This window comes from Eriocheir sinensis, chromosome 29 (genome assembly GCF_024679095.1).
Source record: "Eriocheir sinensis breed Jianghai 21 chromosome 29, ASM2467909v1, whole genome shotgun sequence".
NCBI lineage: Eukaryota > Metazoa > Arthropoda > Malacostraca > Decapoda > Varunidae > Eriocheir > Eriocheir sinensis.
Genome location: NC_066537.1, coordinates 8,311,901 through 8,331,926, shown reverse-complemented (window position 1 = coordinate 8,331,926; position 20,026 = coordinate 8,311,901). Strand labels below are relative to the sequence as shown.

At 43.2% G+C, this 20,026-nt stretch overlaps 1 protein-coding gene across 2 annotated transcripts; it reads left to right on the top strand.

Annotated features, from left to right (window-relative positions):
* Positions 1–1,268: 1,268 nt before the first annotated feature.
* Positions 1,269–11,612, top strand: LOC127004965 (tryptophan--tRNA ligase, mitochondrial-like). 2 transcript variants are annotated; one of them, XM_050873282.1, is made up of 2 exons: positions 1,269–1,377; positions 8,290–11,612. In XM_050873282.1, exon 2 carries the CDS (start codon positions 8,344–8,346, stop codon positions 9,601–9,603), a length of 1,260 nt encoding a protein of 419 aa, XP_050729239.1. In that variant the 5' UTR covers positions 1,269–1,377; positions 8,290–8,343; the 3' UTR covers positions 9,604–11,612. The 2 variants fall into 2 exon arrangements, with proteins under 2 accessions (XP_050729239.1, XP_050729238.1); XM_050873281.1 differs by having other exon boundaries at positions 1,276–1,377; positions 8,287–11,612.
* The last annotated feature ends 8,414 nt before the right edge of the window (positions 11,613–20,026 follow it).

Sequence of the window (20,026 nt, the reverse complement as noted above, 5' to 3'; positions counted from 1 at the left end):
CTAAGTAACTATTAAGTGTTGAAAATCGGTAAATACGAGGTGCGGAGTATAACAATCTGGCAACATTGTTCCAGGACCACCAACATTACCAGTAATTACAACCTCGTATTTTTCAGTTTTTGGCCCATAAATATATGAAAAAACACCGGTGCTTTACGTTATTACAGCTATCTCTTATTGGGTATCCTTATTTGTGGGGCTATGATAGTTTTTGGGCTTTAAACTGATAAATGCAATGTTCTGGGCACGACTGTCTGGTAGTTCTGAAATGGGCGCCCGCTGCTCTCTCGCTCCCCCCTTCACCCCTTAAAACTACTCCTATTTATGGCCTGATCTTCATTCTAAAATTATCTGGACTAATTTACGCATTCCAATGTTAATTACGGCATGAAACGCAAAAAATACGCATTGCACTAATCTCCTCAGGATCTTTAACTCGATAACGGAAACCAAACCCTTCTAAAACGACTCCTACAAATGGATTATTATTCATTCTAAAAACCTGTGGACTAATTTACGTATTTCCACTCTAATTATGGCATTAAGAGCATAAAATACACAATACATTAAACATCATCAGGGCCTGGAGCTCGGTAACTGAACACAAAGCCTCATAAGTGCAAACCCTTTTAAAACCACTCCTATAAATGGATTAATGACCATCCTATAAATCCCTGGACTAATTTACACATTTACACGTTAATTACCGTAGAAAACGCAAAAAATACGCAATGCACTAAACATTGGAACCTGAACTCGATAACGGGCAACAAGACCTTCTAAAACTCCTCTTATCACATATTACACGTCCATAAAACCTCTTTTACCTCACGTAACTTAGCCAAAAAATCATTATAAGTCAGGAATTTTTTATTATGCCTTTAAATGGCGTGAATAAGGCGTAATTTTGCTACAGGGAGGCGTTATGGAAGGCGGTCGGGTCTTGGCCTCTGAGAAGATGAAAACACTGTTATAAATGGATTAATGACCACCATTTTAATCTCTGAACTAATTTACGTATTTACACGTTAATTACTGTAGGAACTTAAAAAAATATACAGTGCACTAAAATCAGCAGGACCTAAAACTCGATAACGGGCAACAAGACCTTCTAAAAACTCTCTTATCATGCAATACGCTCTTAGAAAACCCTTTAAACCCCACTTAACTTACCCCAAAAATTATCATAACCCAGAAAAATTACGATGATGCTTTTGAATGGCGTGAATACGGTGTAATTTATGGATGGGGAGGCTTGGTGGAGGGCGGCCGGGGTCTGGGGCTCAGAAGGTGTGGTCTGCCTGGCGAGGAAGGACACGATCAATAACCCTCAGCGCCTTTGTCACCTTCTACCTCTCCGCTTCCTAACACCTCACCGTGAGTACCTTCAAAGCATGGGGATTATAATTTAGGGCATGGAGAGGCGGTGTGAGGGTTATCGTGGGCGTGGTGGGCGTTTAGCGGTGACAGGCCGGGTTGGGGTTGACTGTTGTCTTCATTGATCTTGGGTTTAAATTGACTCTTCCTCTTTTCTTCTATATTTGTCTTCCTTTTTTATTCTTTTCCCTCTCATTTTCTTCTTCCCATTAACTGTTTTGCTTCACTGTTGTCTTCATTGATCTGGGGTTAAAACTGTCTTCACTTTTCTTCGTTATTCTTTCTTCCTTTTTTATTCTTTTCCTTCTTTTCTTCTCCATTCCTTCTTCCTGTTACTATCCAATTCCTCCATTTCATTCCCTTTATTCCATCTCCTTCCTTTTAACTTTTCCTTTTTACGTCTCCTTCATTATTTCTTTCTTTTCCTTCCTTCTCCTTTTCTTCCTTTTAACTATTCCATTCCTTCATTTCCTTCTCTTTACTACTTCATCTCCCTTCCTTTTTACTTCTTCATTCCTTCTCTATCTCCTTTTCCTTCATGGCTTTTCCTCTATTCCTTCTCCATCTCCTGACTTTTCCTTCTTCCTTATCGTTCTATCGTTTGTCTCTTCTTCATTCCTCCTCCTCTTTCTTCTCACTCTTCTTCTTCATTCCTCCTCTGTTTCCTTCATTACGTTTACTCCTCCCCCTCCACTTCCTTTCTTTCGGCATTTCCTTCTCCCCCATTCCTCCTCCATCTCCTCTTTACTCCTGTTTACTCCTCCTCCCCTTTGTTCCCTCATCTTTACTCCTGTTTACTCCTCCTCCTCTTTATTCCTTCTCCACTATCTCCTCTTTAACCTTACATAGAATAATAACATGCGGCAACAGGGTAATTTGTGTACGTATATAAATATGTGAAGGTCAACGCATGTGTACGTACGTGTGGGGGCGTGTACGTGTGTGTGTGTGTGTGCGTATATGTCAAGGTATGTTTTAGAACCTCCTCTCGTTCATTGATCTCTATTTACTATTGTGTGGGCGTTGCCATTCACACCCGGGGCCGCCTAAGACCTCCTGCTGTAACTATTGATCTCCTGCAGGTGTGTGTGTGTGTGAAGTAGGGGGTGTCTGTGGGGCTATCTGTCCCTGTTATCCTTGCGTCATCTCTCTCTCTCTCTCTCTCTCTCTCTCTCTCTCTCTCTCTCTCTCTCTCTCTTTGATCATATGTATCTTTGTATCTGTAGTATTTATTTCCAGTGACGTTTAAATTCACATGAGAAAAAAATGTTCTATTTCTGTGTCTCAAGGGCACCATCTGTAGTTAAGTTGTAATTAGTATTCAAATATGTAAGTGCCTTGAAGCTAAAATCATACCACATAAATTTAAACTGTACTCTGTAATTATGAACTTCAAGGGAAGGATAAATGATTTGAAGTTTCCAGCTGTAGAAGGGAAGGGGGGGGATGTGGGAGAGGGGGAAGGTGGGTGTAGGGGGGAGGGGTGAGTTTAAAAAAAAAAAGCCATAAATTCACTGTTTTAGCTTTGACGCAAGTGTGGGTGACAGACATCATTGACCCCCCTCTCCCCTTCCTTCCCCTCCTCCCCTCCTACCTCATTGCTCATTCTGGCTCATTCCAGAGGGATTTTGGGGTCATAGAGTGGAAGGGGAGACTAGGGAAAAAGTTAAGATTAGAATTATATGTATTTTTTCATTGTTTGTCTAAGTAAACTGAGCACTCCCCTGAAAGATATTGATTGGTTCCATGTTTTTCCATCTGTACACTTTCATTTAACCCTTACAGCTTTGAAAATTTAATGATATTGATAATGGATAATGAGGAGAATGATGGTAATTAGATACACGTTAAGGAAGAAACGGTTCCTGTATACTATAAAAAAAAAAAAAGAGGTTCCGAGAGAAGCATCCAGAATCACTGAGCTAAGATTTACTGACCTATCTCTTTCATATGTCAACCTTATGCATATTCTGGTTCATTATTGGCACTCATGGTTCCTCTCTTTATTGGATGGTGGAATTAATTATATGGAAACATTATTATTATTTATTTATTTTTATTTTTTTATTTTTTACATTTCAGCCTATAGCACCTGTAGGCTTTCTTCAGGCGCCTAACTGTTGGTTGGCCCAAGCCCATCATGGCACAGGCATTTTTTTTTATAGTGGCGCCAGTTATGCTTGGCTCATGCTGCCCCCTGGAACTCATTCTTGATTCACTGGACGATTTCTTCTATAGTCCGGGTTGATGGGTGGTCTTCAGGACAGCATGTGGGTAGTCTTAGGGCACTCGGCGGTGACTGAAAAATCCCAGGTGGTAGTGTGGGGATTCGAACCGACGTTGTCCATGGCGTGATGAATGTGAGCCCAGCACGCTAACCACTCAGCCACCGCCTACCCACCTTATGGGATGTCACAATCACGTCATCTAGTCTATCGTTCCAGAAGTAGTTAAAAAGTTATAAAAATCAGTGGGGGTGTATTGGGGGGCAGAGGGGGCAGAAATCAGTAGGGGGTGTAAGGAGGGGGGCAGCAAGAACCATTGGGGGGTGTTAGGAGAGGGGGGGCAGCAAAAATTAGTAGGGGGTGTTAGGAGAGGGGGGGCAACAAAAATTAGTGGGGAGTGTTAGGAGAGGGGGGGTGAAACAAAAATTAGTGGGGGATGTTAGGAGAGGGGGGGGTGTCATGGGGGTGGGGGGCAGTAAGAGCTGAAGTTCATAGTCTAAAAATAGAGCCCCATTTTGTATCATCTTGCAAAGTTGTCCCGTCCTGAAAAATTATAATCATTACTAACTTTCACGGCAGGATAATGAAGGGGTGTTATGGCCTGTCAGTTCTTTCTTGCAACGTTTTCTTTACTTTTTTCACAGTCTGGGGTCCTTTTACTTTGTTCCTCCTTGTAAAGTTACCCGCAAAGTTTTTAACAAGTTTCTTCATTCTACAAAACTGCTTCCATCGTTTCCTGGTAGAGTAAAGGATCATCATATTAACACCAGGATATATTTGAATGGTGCCAGGGTATTGTAATCTGTTCCATCTAGTAGAATTGTATGTCTTGTGTATTTTAACTCTATATCAACATACCTTACGAAGCCACACTATTAATTTCAAACAGTTAATTGACCCCAACATCAAAAAAACTTGCAGCATCTTCTCTAACAGTATGAAAAAGAAAGAATTGGCTCACTGCATAAGACATTCAATTCTTTTTATGATTTTAGAAAGAGAATTGCATCATCTCGCTTAATCTGTCTTTTCATCATTTGGAAGTATGCATGGTTTGCCCCTTTCATAGTTACATTTCTCTCACATTTGAATAATATACCAACAAACGAATCCACACTGTTTAATTCCAAGCAATTCATTACCTCAACATAAGACTAATTTCGAGCATCTTCTCTAACACGGTATGCAAAAAAAAAGTGGTAAAATTCTAGTGTTTGCCCATAATCTCCCGTAACCCCAAAAACAAGCTTGGGGACCTGTGGGAATGCGGGGTTTCGTGTGGGGGACGCGGAATCTGTCTCAATTGCATACTTTTTTAGTGGGTGGTGGAGGAAAATTTTTGTTTGCGAGGGGTGAGTATGGGCAAACACTAGAATAATACCAAAAAAGTCGGCTTTCCCTGTAAAAAGAAAATTGCGTCATATCATTCAATCCCTCCTTTCCTTTTTGTTAGCATGGGTTATCCTGGCAATACGTCGAGACATTTGGCAACCCCAGCGGTCAGGTCTCACCCAGTAGGCCCCGTGCCAAATCTCGATGGCGACAATTCTCCTTCATTAAATACAGCACCCCCTCTCCCCCTTCTCTTTCCTCCCATTCTTTCTCTCCCCTGCACTTCCTCTTCAGTAAATGGCTTCCTGAGAGCTTCCTACACTAAAATGCCATTATGTCCTGATCAAAGAGTAATCCATGCAGTAAATACTTGATGAGGGTTGTTAGTCTTTCTGGATATTGCCTTGAGATGCACTTGGTTATATTTTATGGCCTCGTCAAATAGTCTACCGAGGAATGACGTAGTTTCTTGTTCTTTTGTTCTTTTATTTTGTGTTTTCTTACTCTTTTTGTGTGATGTGTGTAAGTATGTATGTGTACCAGAGTGTATGTATAAGTATGTATGTGTATGTATGAATGTATATATGTGTGTGTATATATGTAAGTATGTATGTGTATTTGTTCAATTGATCTTACTTATTGCATTCATATGGGTATTATTTTTTTTAACCATACTTTACAATATGAATAATTTGGTAACCATTCTCCTATGTAGTGTAAATAACTGCATACTATTCTCTTCTATATATAAACACACTGAGGGTATATAAAATTATTCGCTATTGTATTACCCTAGTTTCCCTTTAGTGAGGCTGGGGTGTAGGGCGGCATGAGGGGGTGAGGGGGTGGGGGGGGCAGCAGGGTGACCTTTACCAGGCTCATCGTGTCTGCCATCCATTCTGCCATCAGGTTTTCGGTGTGGCAGGCAGAGGCAGAGGAGTTAGCTCATGCATATTAGAGTTGGCTAGAGTTGACATTTTACGCAAAGAGGATGGCCTTTCTTGGACAATGTGAATGAGTGGAATTGTGCAAGAAAGTTAAGTCGAAGAAGTGTGTGTGTGTGTGTGTGTGTGTGTGTATTTAGATTTACCCATTTGCATATTAGCTCCTTGCTAGAGTTGTAAAAGAGGATGTCCTGTCTTGTAGAATGTGAATGAGTGGAATTATGTAAAAAGATAATTCTATGACGTACAGGGAAGCGGGTGTAGGAGGTGGTGGGATTTTTTTATATATATTTTTTTTATTACAGGAAAGGAAGCAGCTCAGAGGCACAAAAAAAAACAAAAAAAGTGTAGAAAAAATAGCCCACTAAATGCTGCTCCTAAAAAAATATAAAAGTAGTGAGTGGCCAAAAGAGAGGTCAGTTTTGAATGGAGAGGTGTCTTTGTGTGTGTGTGTGTGTGTTTACCTATTTGCATATTACTAGTTCCTTAACCCAGTAGCAGCGGGGATCATGTTTCTTAATGGTCCCTCTAAGCGAGAAAAATGAGTAAAAATCATCACTCACACAAACCATTTCATAATATATATCAAAGCATTTGTGATCAGTTTATGTATCATTTATTTTGGAGGGTTTATATCATGGCACAAATTTGGCCTGTCGCTGCTACCGGTTTAATTGCTAGAGTTGACATTAACATACACGAGAGGGATGTTAGATTTGGATGAGTGGAATTGTGGGTGGGAGGAGGTGGGAAAGTGTGTGAGTGTGAGTGTGTGTGAGTGCACTTGGATCACTATCTTCAGAATGGTGCATAGTGTGTCTCTAGAACATTGATTTTCCACCATAGTTTAAGGAAGGGAGGACTGGCCCGCACAATGCATCCACTCAGCACACACACACACACACACACACACATTGTATCCCTACTTCATCACTTCTTACTATGCAGCCTTTGACATTCATACAAGACACAGAGGGAATAATAAACTTCTTGTCTCTGTTTGATATCCCAGTGTGTGCTTAACCCTGTAGCAGCGACGGGCCAAATTTGTGGCTTTACCGTGTAGAAACGACGGGCCAAATTTTTGCCATGATATAAACCCCCCAAAATAGATGATGCATAAACTGATCACAAATGCGTTGATGTATATTATGAAATGGTTTGCGTGAATGGTGATTTTTTTTCATTATTCTCGCTTAGAGGGACCTTTAAGAACCATGATCCCCGCTGCTACCGGGTTAAAGTCTCTCAGGGCAACGCTTTCCATGGCAATCAGTGTAGGGTCACAAAGAGAATAATAAACTCTTCCTCTGTATGATATCCCAGTGTATGCTTAGTAAAGTCATGCTCAACTCTATCCTTGGTAATCAATATATAGGGTCTCTGTAGGTTACCCCGAGTACCGCCACCAAGACCCACCTGCATTGTTTACGAAGTGCCGTCACCCAAGATTAACTTTCACGCTAATGATTGTTCCCGGAAATGCAATAGGAAGGGGCAAGGCAGTGTTTGAGTCTGGTGATGTGTGTGGAATGTGAATGTGTGATGTTGATGTGCTCCGGCAGTAAATGTGTTTGTGACCGGAGTGGGAAATGTGGGACATGGTCTTTGTGGTGTGTGTGTGTGTGTGTGTGTATGTGTGAGTGTAAGAGGAGTTATCGATAGCGTTTAAAGATTTAGATTATTTTTTTGCTGGTTAGAAGAGGAAAGAAGACATTCTACAGGTTCTTGGTTTTGCTACACAAGCATAAAAAGAAGGCTCACAGTGACATTTTGAATAAAGACTCGTAATTTACCCAAAGTGCTGCATGGTACAGTTAATTCTCCAATGCCTCCCCCCCCTCCCATTTAGACACAGCACAGCAGTATTCCTATCATACATGGCTACACGCATGCACTCACACACACACACACACACACACACACACACACACACACACACACACACACACACACACACACACACACACACACACACACACACACACACACACACACACACACACACACACACACACACACACACACACACACACACGCGCACACACACACACACACACACACACACACAGGAGTGTGGTGGTACAGCAGGAGGGGTCGGTCCACACCATTACTTTTCTTCATTGAAAGGCAAACAAATAATTCAGAGCACTTCCCAGAAATGTATCGTTCTAGAAAAGGGGTTTGCATTGATTACTGGGAAATGTACACTACCCGTAATGTGAGCAAGCACCAGGCAGTGATCCCAACATACCAGGCCATAAAGTAAACCCTAAGGAGAGGGTTTGAGGGAGCCCTGTGGTGGTGGCTGCCACACCTGTCGTGAGTCACCTGTGTTTACTAAGCTAATGATTTTGTGTGGCGGGGAAGAGGAGAGGACCTGCTAAGTGGATGCATCATGTCTCCAGCAGGAAGAAGGAGGAAGGAAGGCCAAGAGGAGGGAGGAAAGCAAGCCAGAAGGGGAGATGGTTTTAGTGCGCGGAGGAAGAAACACACAGGTGTTGCCTGTGGTTGCCCGCTACCTGAGGCAGACCCCTGCAGCCCCCCCACCCTGCAGGGCCCTCTCCTCCATGCCACCCCAGAGTGTGGCCCCCCCCTGCATGCCTCCCCAGGCCAGGGGCAGGGAGCACCGGGCCAGCAGGCAGGCACCTCATAGGCCCAGGTGGAGCCTGTTGGGTCATGGGCTGCACACCAGCCCTGCCCTTCAGTGCACCAAGGCCCCCGCCACCCCCAGGACCATCTTCTCCGGCATCCAGCCCACAGGGGAGCTGCACCTGGGAAACTACCTGGGTGCCGTGCGGCGGTGGGTGGAGCTGCAGGAGGGCGGGGACGACGTGCTGTTCTGTGTGGTGGACCTGCACTCCATCACACTGCCCCAGGACCCTGCCACCCTGCACGCCCAAACCCTGGCCATGACCGCCTCCCTGCTGGCCTGCGGCATTGACCCCGGCCAGGCCATAGTGTTCCAGCAGTCCAGGGTGCCAGAGCACACCCAGCTGGCCTGGGTGCTGGGCTGCCTCACCACCATGGCCAGGCTGGGCCACCTACCCCAGTACAAGGAGAAGTCTGCCAAGCAAAAGGAGATCCCCCTGGGGCTGTACGTGTACCCCGTGCTGCAGGCGGCGGACATCCTGCTGTACCACGCCACACACGTGCCCGTGGGGGAGGACCAGCTGCAGCACATCCAGCTGGCGGCGGACCTGGCCCGGATCTTCAACACACGGTTCGGCCAGACCTTTGTCCCGCCACGCTCGCTGGTGCTGGGCCAGGACGCTGCACGCCTTCGCAGCCTGCGCCAGCCCACCAAGAAGATGTCCAAGTCCGAGCCGGACCCTCGGGGGCGTGTGGCGCTGAGCGACGCGCCTGATGTGGTGCGGGAAAAGTTCAAGAAGGCCGTGACAGACTTCACCTCTGAGGTTTTCTACGAGCCCGAGGCCCGGCCCGGCGTGTCCAACCTGATGGTAATTGACAGTGCTGTGACGGGCCGCACCCTGGAGGAGATAACCAAGGCCAGCGAGGGGCTCACCACCGCCCAGTACAAGCTGGTGGTGGCCGACGCCGTGGTGGAGCACCTCGCCCCCATCAGGCAGCATATGAACCACCTGCTGCAGGAGCCCGGCCACCTGGACCAACTATTGGAGCAGGGTGCCAAGCAGGCCAGGGAGCGTGCTGCCAAGACCTGGGACGACGTGAGGCGGAAAGTGGGGCTGCTGGGGAGGCTGTAGGCCGAGGGGGTGACGGTGCCAACAGACGACAGCAAAGGAGGACACTGGCAGGAAGGGGGAGAGGAAAGGACGCCCCAACCATCACTCCTCTCAATGAAACAAAGAAGCTCTTACTGCCCCCAAGCCATTCAAGGATTAAAAATGAATGAATGGTGTACAGGGAAGGAAAAGACTGAGGGTGTTAGCAAAGAATCCCTGTCAAATAAACCCCTCCAGCCTTCCCAAGAACCTCTCCTCTTGTCAGATAAAATGGAGGGATGAAAGATGAATGAATGGTGTACAGGAAAAGGAAAAAACTGAGGGTGTTAAGCAAAGAATAGGTACCTCTTAAACAAACCCCCTCCAGCTTTCCTTAGAACTTCTCTTGTCGGATAAAATGGGAGTTTTTAACACACGACTGACTGCTCTTTGTAACACCACATTACCGATAGAAAACTGCACTCCAAACACAGTAAGCAACACTGCTCTTAAGTATACTGCCAGGAGTGTTTCTAAAGGGTCATTAGTCTCACGTAACACAAAAACTCGGCCACAAGAAAAAGAGTAAGAAAAAACACAGATATAGGAGAAAGAGAAGAGAGGAAGGAAGGAAAGACCCCAGCTACTAACTCACGCCTCCTCTCTCCTCCTCCTCCTCCTCCTCCCCTCACCCCAAAACCATGAAGGGGGCATAGGAGCAGCACATAAATCCTCTCCTAAAAAAAAATACTTCCCCCAAAAAAAGAGGAAAAAGAAGACCATTGGTGCCATCCAGGAAGACAGACACGAACCCTTACCTACCTCAAGGGACCCCCAAGACCAGGTGTGTGTGTGTGTGTGTGTTACCTGTTGGGGGGAGGGGGGGAAAGAGCAGGTGGAAGAGGGTGGATGGGGGAAGGGTGGAGATGTATAAGTGTGGAAGAAGTTAGGAAAGGGAAGTGAGGGAGAGGGAAAACTGCAAAAAATATAACATAACTGAGGAAGAGGAGGAGGAGGAGGAGGAGGAGGAAGAGATGGAGGAAATAGGAAGAGCAGAGAATTAAGTGTTATTGGTAAAGAATGATTGAGAAATTAAAGGGAGGTAGAAAGATATAGAAGGAGGAGAATAGAGATAGTGTAAATATTGAAGAAGGGTGGGAGAGAAGATAGAGGAAGGGTTAAGAAAGGGAACAAAGGGAAAGGGGGTAATAGAGGGTGGACTATAGAGTGTAGATAGTGAAGAAGACTTAGAAAAGAGGAGAGAAAAAAGATGCCAAGAGAGATCAGAAGAGGGTGAAACAAAAGCAAACTGTAGATAAAGAAGGAGAGAAGGGAAGGTTAAGGGAGGTGAAGGAAGAGAGGGAAAGTGTAGAAGGTAAGGAAGGGTTAGGAACTGGGGATAAAAGGGATAGGGAGGTGGTGGAAGATGTGTAGACGGTGGAAGCTGTAAAATGAATAGTTCAAAGGTGGATGGAAATGTTAGGAAGGGTTGTGGAGAGAGGATGGAAGTGAGAGGAGTAGATTTTTATTTATTTATTTTTTTTTTTTATACAACAAAGACAGCTTAAGGGCACACAAGAAAGGACGCAATATGGATGGAGGAAGATAGGAAAAATAATGATGGTGTAAGGGGAGAAGGGGGGGATGAGAACCGTGTTTATTTTCCTCGCCCTCTGAAGTGGCCACTCGTTCACACACACACACACACACACACACACACACACACACACACACACACACACACGAACACGCAGTCATTGGCACGTTTCACTTTTTTATACAAACGAAATGAGAAATAATGGAAAAAAAAAGATAAATAAGATGAAAAAAAATGTTAATGTAAATAATTCTAAATGATGATTTTTGACACGCAATGTTTTTATATACTGTTGAGACTCGGAAGGTTATGATTATGAAGTTTATATAGAAAGAAAAAAACAAATATATTAATAATTCTGATAATATAGTTTTCCGTCTGTAGAAAGGTCTGTACATAAGCGGGGTTTTTTTTATCTGTGAAGTTTGAATATTAAAAAGAAACTAAATTGAAGGTCAGGAGTTTCATTGCTCTTGTTGTTGTTTGTTTGTGTGTGTGTGTTTACCCGTGTAAGGCAAAGGTTAGTCTATGCATCTGTGACCTTTAGAGAGAGAGAGAGAGGGGGGGGGGGGAAGTCTGATAGATACAGTTTTATATAAAAGGATATGAGAGAGAGAGAGGGGAAGTCTGGTAGATACAGTTGTAGATAAAAGGATATGAGAGAGAGAGAGAGAGAGAGAATGAAGATTAAATAAGGAAAAAAATGAAAGTATAGAAATAATGAGAAAGAAGGAAAAAGAAAAAAAAAAGAATGGAAGAAGGGAGTATATGAGAGAGAGAGAGAGGATAAGGTTTTTGAGGTCAAGGAAGGCGAACTAAACACAATGATGAAGGAGATGAGGGGAAGGAAGGGGAGGGAAGAGGGGAAAGAAGGGGAGGGGAGGAAAGAGGAGGGGAGAGGATGTATTTGTGTTGGGGGGGAGGGGAGGGGAGAGGGGTGTATTTGTGTTGGGGGGGGGGGGAGGAGAGGAGGGGAAGAGAGGAGTTTGCTGGTTCATTGCCAAGGGGAGGGGCCGTTAAATTCTCCCCTCCCCCCTCTCCCCTTCTTCCTCCCCCTTCCCCTTTGCCTCCCCTCCTTTCCTTCCTTTCTACGTCTTTTCTTCCTCCTCTTTTTTCTCCCCTCGTATTTTTTTTTTTTGTATTTTTCGTTTTGTTTCTTCTTTCTTTCCTATCCCTTTTTGTCTGTTCCTCCTCTTCTTCTTCTTCCTTCCCCTCTTCGTCCTTCCACCTCCTCCTCCTCCTCTGTTTTATCATCTTCCTTCTGTCTTCTTTGTTTCCTCCTCCTCCTCTTCGTTCATTCCTCTCCTCCCTCCTCTTCTCTCTTTTCTCTTCTTCCTTATCTTCATTCTGTCTTCTCTTGTTTCCCCTTCCTTTCCTTCCCCTCTATGTCCCTTTATCTTCCTCTTTCTCTCTCTTATCTGTTATCTACTACATCCTTCTGTCTCCCTTCTTTCCTTTCCCGTCCTCGTCTCTTCCTCTTCATTCTCTTATCTGTCTGAGTCTTCTGTTTTGTCCTTATCTACTTCCTTCTGTCCCTCTTTTGTCTCTTTCTTTCCTTCTTCCTCTTTACTCTTCCTCTTCCTCCTCTGTGTCCGTCTTTCACTTCTTCTATGTTTCCCTTTTATCTTTTTTCTTCATTTTCCTCTTTACTCTTCCTCTATGTTATCTCCCTTTCTCCTTTCCTTCTTTCACTTCCTTTCTCTCTTTCGTCTCCCATTCATTCTTTCCTTCTTCCTCTTCCTCGTTATTCTTCCTCCTCCTCCACCTCCTCTGTGTCATCTCTCTTTCCCTTAGTTCCTCCTTCCTTTCCTTCTTTCTCTTCCTTTTGTCTTTTTTTCTTCCTCTCTTCCTCTTTTATTCCTTATTTTTATCTATCCCCTCATTCTTCCATCTCGTTATCTGCTCTTTTTTTTGTCTTGTTTTTCTTTCCTCCGTGTCCTCTTCCTCCTCCTCTTTCCCCTCTTCTTCCTTCCTTCCTTCCTTCCTTCCTTCTTTCTTTCTTCCTTCCTCCATTTAATTAATTTGCTCAATCTTATATTTACTTGTTTTCTTGTTTTTTTGTCTTTATTTATCTCCTCATTTTCTTTTTCCTCCACTTCCTCCTCCTCTTCCTCCTCCAATTTGTGTTTATTGCTTCCTCTCTCTTCCTTCTCTTCTTCCTCTTTCGCTTCACCTAATTTTCTTCCTTTATTTCTCTATTCCTTGTTTTATTATTTACTTCTTGGGTTCTTCTTCTTTTCCTTCCTTTCCTTCACTTCATTTTATCTTTCCCATTTCTCTCTTTTCTTCCTCTCTTCCTCCTTTCTCCTGTCATTCCCATCCTTATATTTCCTTATCTCCTCTTTTTTCCTCTTTACCTCGGTTTTTTTTTTCCTCTACTTCCTCTCTTACTCCTTTCTCTTCTCACTCTTTCATCCTTCCTTTTTCTCTTCTCTACCTTGTTTTTTTTTTCTCTCCCTCTTTCCCTCCTTCTTCCATTTTTCGTCTCCTATTTCCTCTTTCCTTCCCCTCTTCCACCTTCTTCTCTTCTTCCATTTTTTGTTTCTTATTTATTTCCTCTTTCCTCTCTCTCTCTCTCTCTCTCTCTCTCTCTCTCTCTCTCTCTCTCTCTCTCTCTCTCTCTCTCTCTCTCTCTCTCTCTCTCTCTCTCTCTTCCTGTTTTCCTTCCCCTCCATTTCCTCTTCGTGTTATTTTTATCTATTTTTATCTCCTATTCCCTCCTTTCGTTTCCTCTTCTTTTTTTTTTTCTCTCGCTCCCCCTTCCTCCACCCTTCCACTTCCTCCTTCTCCAGTAATTTTCCATCTCCCTTACCCTCTCCATTTCCTCCAGTTTCCGCCTCCATTTTTATTCTTTTCTCTTACTTTTCTTTCTCTCCCTTCCTTCTCCTTTCCTTTTTCTCCTTTCCTTCATCATCTTTCTTTTCTCTATTTCCTCCATTTCCTCCTCCAATTTCTCTTTTCTCTTATTTTTCTTTCTCTCCCTTCCTCCTCCTTTCCTTTTTCTCCTTTCCTTCACCATCTTTCTTTTCTCTCTGTTTCCTCCATATCCTCCTCCTCCAATTTATCTTTTCTCTTATTTTTCTTTCTCTCCCTTCCTCCTCCTTTCCTTTTTCACCGTCTCCTCCTTCCTCTTTGTTTCGTTCCTCTATTTCCTCTTCTCTCTTCGTTCTTCCTCTGTTTCTTCTTTCTTTCTTTTTTCCTTCTCTTCTTCCCCTCTTATTGGTTTTATTCCCCTTTGTCATTTCTTCCTTTTTTCATTATCTCCTTTTCCTTCCCATTTTCCTCTCCCTCTCTCCTTGCTTATTTCATCTCCCTCCTTCCTTCCTTTTTTTCCTAATTCCTCTCTTCCCTTCCTCGTCCCCCTTAATTGCGCTCTCTCTCTCTCTCTCTCTCTCTCTCTCTCTCTCTCTCTCTCTCTCTCTCTCTCTCTCTCTCTCTCTCTCTCTCTCTCTCTCCGTTCTACCTCCAGAAATGAGAGAAAAATCCTTAAGAAATGTTCCAGAATTTTCCTTCCTTCCCTGTATGTGTGTGTGTGTGTGTGTGTGTCGGGAACTGCGTATCTTTGCGGTTGCTTCTAAATATTGGAGATGCGAGGTCAAGGAGAGTGACCTTCTGACCTCCAACCCACAGAGAGAGAGAGAGAGAGAGAGAGAGAGAGAGAGAGATTATATGACTGTCTATATAAACTACTTACCTCCACCTAACACACACACACACACACACACACTGAAACACACACATACACGCACATTATATACATACACACACACACACACACACACACACACACACACACACACACACACACACACACTATCATACTATCATACATACATCATACACACATACATACATCATACATACATACATACATCATACATACATACATACATAAGCCTGTAAGTTAGAGGGTGATAAGAGAAGGAAGAAGCCAATGTGTGCAGAAGTATCATCGTGTGTGTGTGTGTGTGTGTGTGTGTGTTGACGTCACTTCTGCCGCCGTGTTAGTGGAGTAATGGCGCAATTTTTTTTTTTTTTTATTATTATTCCCGGAAATCTTGTTATGGTATTAAGTTAAGTGCCGTCTCCTTTAATAATAATGATGATGATTAATATAAAGAGAAAATGGAGGAAAAGGAGGAGGAGGAGGAGAAGGAGGAAAAGAGGGATGGTTTAATACGTAGATTGGGTAGTAATAGTAATAATGATGAAATGAAGAGAAAATAAGAGGAAAAGGAGGAGGAGGAAAAGAGGGAAGGTTTTAATACGTAGATTGGGTAGTAATAGTAATAATGATGATATGAAGAGAAAATAAGAGGAAAAGGAGGAGGAGGAAAAGAGGGAAGGTTTTAATACGTAGATTGGGTAGTAATAGTAATAATGATATGAAGAGAAAATGGAGGAAAAGAAGGAGGAGGAAAAGAGGGAAGGTTTTAATACGTAGATTGGGTAGTAATAGTAATAATGATATGAAGAGAAAATGGAGGAAAAGAAGGAGGAGGAGGAGGAGGAAAAGAGGAAAGGTTTTAATACGTAGATAGGACAGTAATGATAATAATGATGATAAAATTAGGTAAAAGAAAAAAGGAAAATGGGAAGGTTATAATACGTAGATGGACAGTGACGTAGGTAAAGGTAATGGGTTATAGCTGCGCGTGGCCTTGGGGTTCATCTCCGTCACATAGCCCTTAACTGAATATTTTGGAACCAGCCTAAAATAGTGATGATAATAATAGAACAAGAGGAGTGGTATTAAGCATAAATAAATAAATAAGAATAAGAATGCGAAATTGAATACATAAAGGCTGGTAGCAGAATTATAAAGAAAAAAAATGAAAATAAGATTAATAGCAATAACAAAAATAGATAAAAAGATGAAGAATGGGAAATGGAATAATGAAAAAAAATGTCGGATAGCAAAAGTACATTCAAATAGGCCTATCGTCGTTGTGGTATTGTTAGTATATGCACCAATAATAATAATAATAATAATAATAATAATAATAATAATAACAACAACAAACAATAGCTACAATTAATCGTGGAAAGACAAAGGGGACAAAGTGTAAATAATAAAGTCTCCAACAAACAATAAAGATCAATAAAAACAACAATAGAGGAAATCAAAGCATATTATTTATTCACAAAAGAGTCGGTCGATCTAACATACCTACCACCTCTCTCTCTCTCTCTCTCTCTCTCTCTCTCTCTCTCTCTCTCTCTCTCTCTCTCTCTCTCTCTCTCTCTCTTACCATTTTCTCTTCTCCAAAATCTCTTTTCTCTCACTCTTCTTCCTGTCCTCCTCCTCCTCCTTCATTTTTCTCCTCCTCTTCACCCTCTTTCTCCCCCTCCTCCACTTCCTCTTCTCTCCGTTCTTCCTCTTTCTTCTCTAATACTTTTCCCTTTCCTTCTTCCTTCTCTCTCTATCTCATGTCTTTCTTTCCTTCCTCCACTTCCTCTTTTTTTCTCATATTTTTTCCTCTGTTTCTTTTCCCTTCCCTTCCATTCTTCCCTTCCTATCTCATGTCCCCATCAATAACTACAAGAGGAAGAAGAGGAAAAAGAAGAGGAGGAGGATGAGCAATAGGAATAATGTCAACCCTGGATGCTATATATAGGTACAGTCTAATTATTGGCACACTGTAAAATGTTCCTTAAATGACAAACAAAAGACTAGGCTATTTTTGGCGGGCCGGGGCTGGGGCGCGCTTGGTTAGGAAGTGTGCAGTGCCGTAGGTCAGGGAGAGAGAGAGAGAGAGAGAGAGAGAGAGAGAAAGTGGTTTGTGTGTGTATATATTTGTTTACGTACGGTCACACGGGGTTTATAATTTCAGACCAAGTGAAATATGATTGACATTATCCGTAGACTTTTTTTCACATTTTTCTCTTCTCCAATTTCTTTTTTCTCTTCTTTCTTTCTTTCATAGTCTTAAAGCGTAACCTTCATCCATCTATTCCTTCATCATTCATTCTTTCATTATTGACCTAAAAAGAAAGAAACATAGACAGAAAAACAGGAAAATAAGCAATATATATCCGCAATAACACTCATTCACTGGATAAAATAACAAAAGAACATCGTAAATAAAGGAAAATAGCAATGCGGTGTGTCGATAACGTGTATTTACGAGTTAGTGAGAGAAGACGTATGGGAAGTTGAAGGTTGTGATAGTGGTAGTAGTAGTAGTAGTGGTAGTAGTAGTGGTGGTCGTCTAGGCTATCAGAATATCGATAGGTATAGGAAAAAAACACCCACTTCTGTATTGGCAAAGTGTAGCGTGCAGGCATGGTGGTGGTGGTGATGGTGGTGGTGGTAGTGAAGGACAGTCACGGAAGTAGTGGTATACCAGTAAGAGAGAGAGAGAGAGAGAGAGAGAGGAATGGTAGATATATAGATAGAGAAATAGGGAGGAAAGAAAGACAAATGAAAGGTGGATATTTAAAGAGAGAGAGAGAGTTGGGGAGTGGAGGCGAGGACAGATAAGGATCGATACATGTGGAGTTAAAGGGAGTGGGGTTAGGGATACCGTATTTCCGACCACACTAACTCCACAACCACACCACCAAACCACATTGTACCTCCACTATACTCCACACTAGCCAACACCACACCATACCATTCCACCATACCACACACACATTATATCTCTCCACTATATTCCACACTACCAACCAACATAGACTAGCTTACCACATCACATATACCACCACCAACACCATACCACCACCACTGCTCTCCACCACCTCCCCTACACCATACCTCTCTACTCCACACTTGACATACCACACCACACCACACCACAACTTATAACGCCACATGCACCTCACCACACAAACACCACCACCACATCAAAACAAGCCCATCACCACCACCACCACCACCACCCAGTAAGACACGCAATACTCCACTACCATTTTTCAATACCATTCTCGAACCTGTCACCATGCTACATGAAATCAAACACCTATTCTTCCTTTTCACCACCACCATCACCATCACCACCACACATACGCAACACTGCAGGCCCAAGGAGGATTCTGGAAGCTTATTAAAGACGATTCGATCCTGTCTCTGAAACTCTTGGTATAGAATTTGATCCTATTAATAGATGGTGTTGCTTCAGGAGATTCAAATACTTTACCATGGCATTGAATCTCTTTGTATAGACTCTTGGATTCTTTTTTTGTTTACTACCATTACCTATCTATTTATCTATGTATCTATCATCATCAGTAGTAGTAGTAGTAGTAGTAGTAGTAGTAGTAGAGCTGTTTACTGTTGAAAAAAAAAAGTTGCAGTAGGTTTGATTATATATTATCGACGAAGGCCATCACCACCACCACCACCACCACCACTATCATCACCACCACCACCACCATCACTATCATCACCACCACCACCATCACTATCATCACCACCACCACCACTATCACCACCACCACCACCATCTATTGATTCTATTCGTTCAAGTTTAATATGAAGCCAAGTTTAGATTTCTGAATGGGAACTTTTTTTCTTTTTTTTTGTGTGTCCAATGACGAAGACGAAAAAAACAGTGAATGGATATTTTTTCAGATGTGGAACGGACTCATATTCTGGACCCCTCTCTCTCTCTCTCTCTCTCTCTCTCTCTCTGGTGGTAGTGATGATGGTGGTGGTGGTTGAGGGGGGGTGCTAATGGTTGTTTGGTTAAGTGAATGGTGATGGTAGTAACAGTCCTAATGGGGGGTATGTGTGTGTGTGTGTGTGTGCGTGGCGGGCGCTGGAGGGCAGATGCGTGGGTGTGTGCGTTCGTGTAGGCGCATGTGCGTGAGTGTGTGTGTATTTATGTGCGTGTGGGAGGGGATTACTATTAGGTGTACATGTGTGTGTGGGTGGGTGGGTGTATGTATGTATGTATGTATGTATGTATGTGCGTGGGTATTTGTGTATTAAAGTCATCCCCTTACACTAGATGCATTGAAGAGGAAGAAGGGAAGAGGAGGAGGAGGAGGAGGGAAGGGTCGTATTGATTGGCGGAGGAGGCCAGATCCCCCCTCCTCCTCCTCCTCCTCCTCTTCCTCTTCTTCCCCCTCCTGTCGTTTCCTTCCCCTCCTTCCCCTCCCCCTTTATCCAAGCAGCACCAGCACCACCACCACAGCAGAACTACTTTCCCCTTTCTCTGTTCTTCCTTTCTCCTGTTCCATCGAGAGAGAGAGAGAGAGAGAGAGAGAGAGAGTATAAATAGGCCTTTCCACCCTGTTTTTTTTTTATATAGTGAAGTGGAATTGATTTAAAGGGAATCCAACGCTATATATCATCTCCCTATCTATTAAAGAGAGAGAGAGAGAGAGAGAGAATGCAGGCTGACAAACACATGATTCAAAACACCCTATTAATGAGTTCGTACGTTCGTGTGTGTGTGTGTGTGTGTATGTGTGTCAGTAGGTAGCATGTGCGTAGTAGTAAGTAGTATTGATTAACGCAACCTACTCTACTTACGCCGTGTGTGTGCGTGTCTTTGTGTGTGTGTGTGTGTGTGTGTGTGTGTGTGTGTGTGTTTCTTGATCCAATTGTAACAGGAAGTGAAATACAACAAAAGCAAGCGCCCCAGAGAGAGAGAGAGAGAGAGAGAGAGACTTGAACCACTCTTTCTCTCCCATCTTAAGAAGCTCCTCGACCTTCCTCCTATACCCTCTCTCTCTCTCTCTCTCTCTCTCTCTCTCTCTCTCTCTCTCTCTCTCTCTCTCTCTCTCGTGTGCTAATTCTTTCCTTCTTTTTTGCTTTTTTTTTTGCTTGTCTTCCTCTTCCTGTACCTATACTCTCTCTCTCTCTCTCTCTCTCTCTCTCTCTCTCTCTCTCTCTCTCTCTCTCTCTCTCTCTCTCTC

Coding starts and splice junctions, on each gene's coding strand:
- LOC127004965 (XM_050873282.1), top strand. CDS start 8,344: ATGGTTTTAGTGCGCGGAGGAAGAAACACACAGGTGTTGCCTGTGGTT.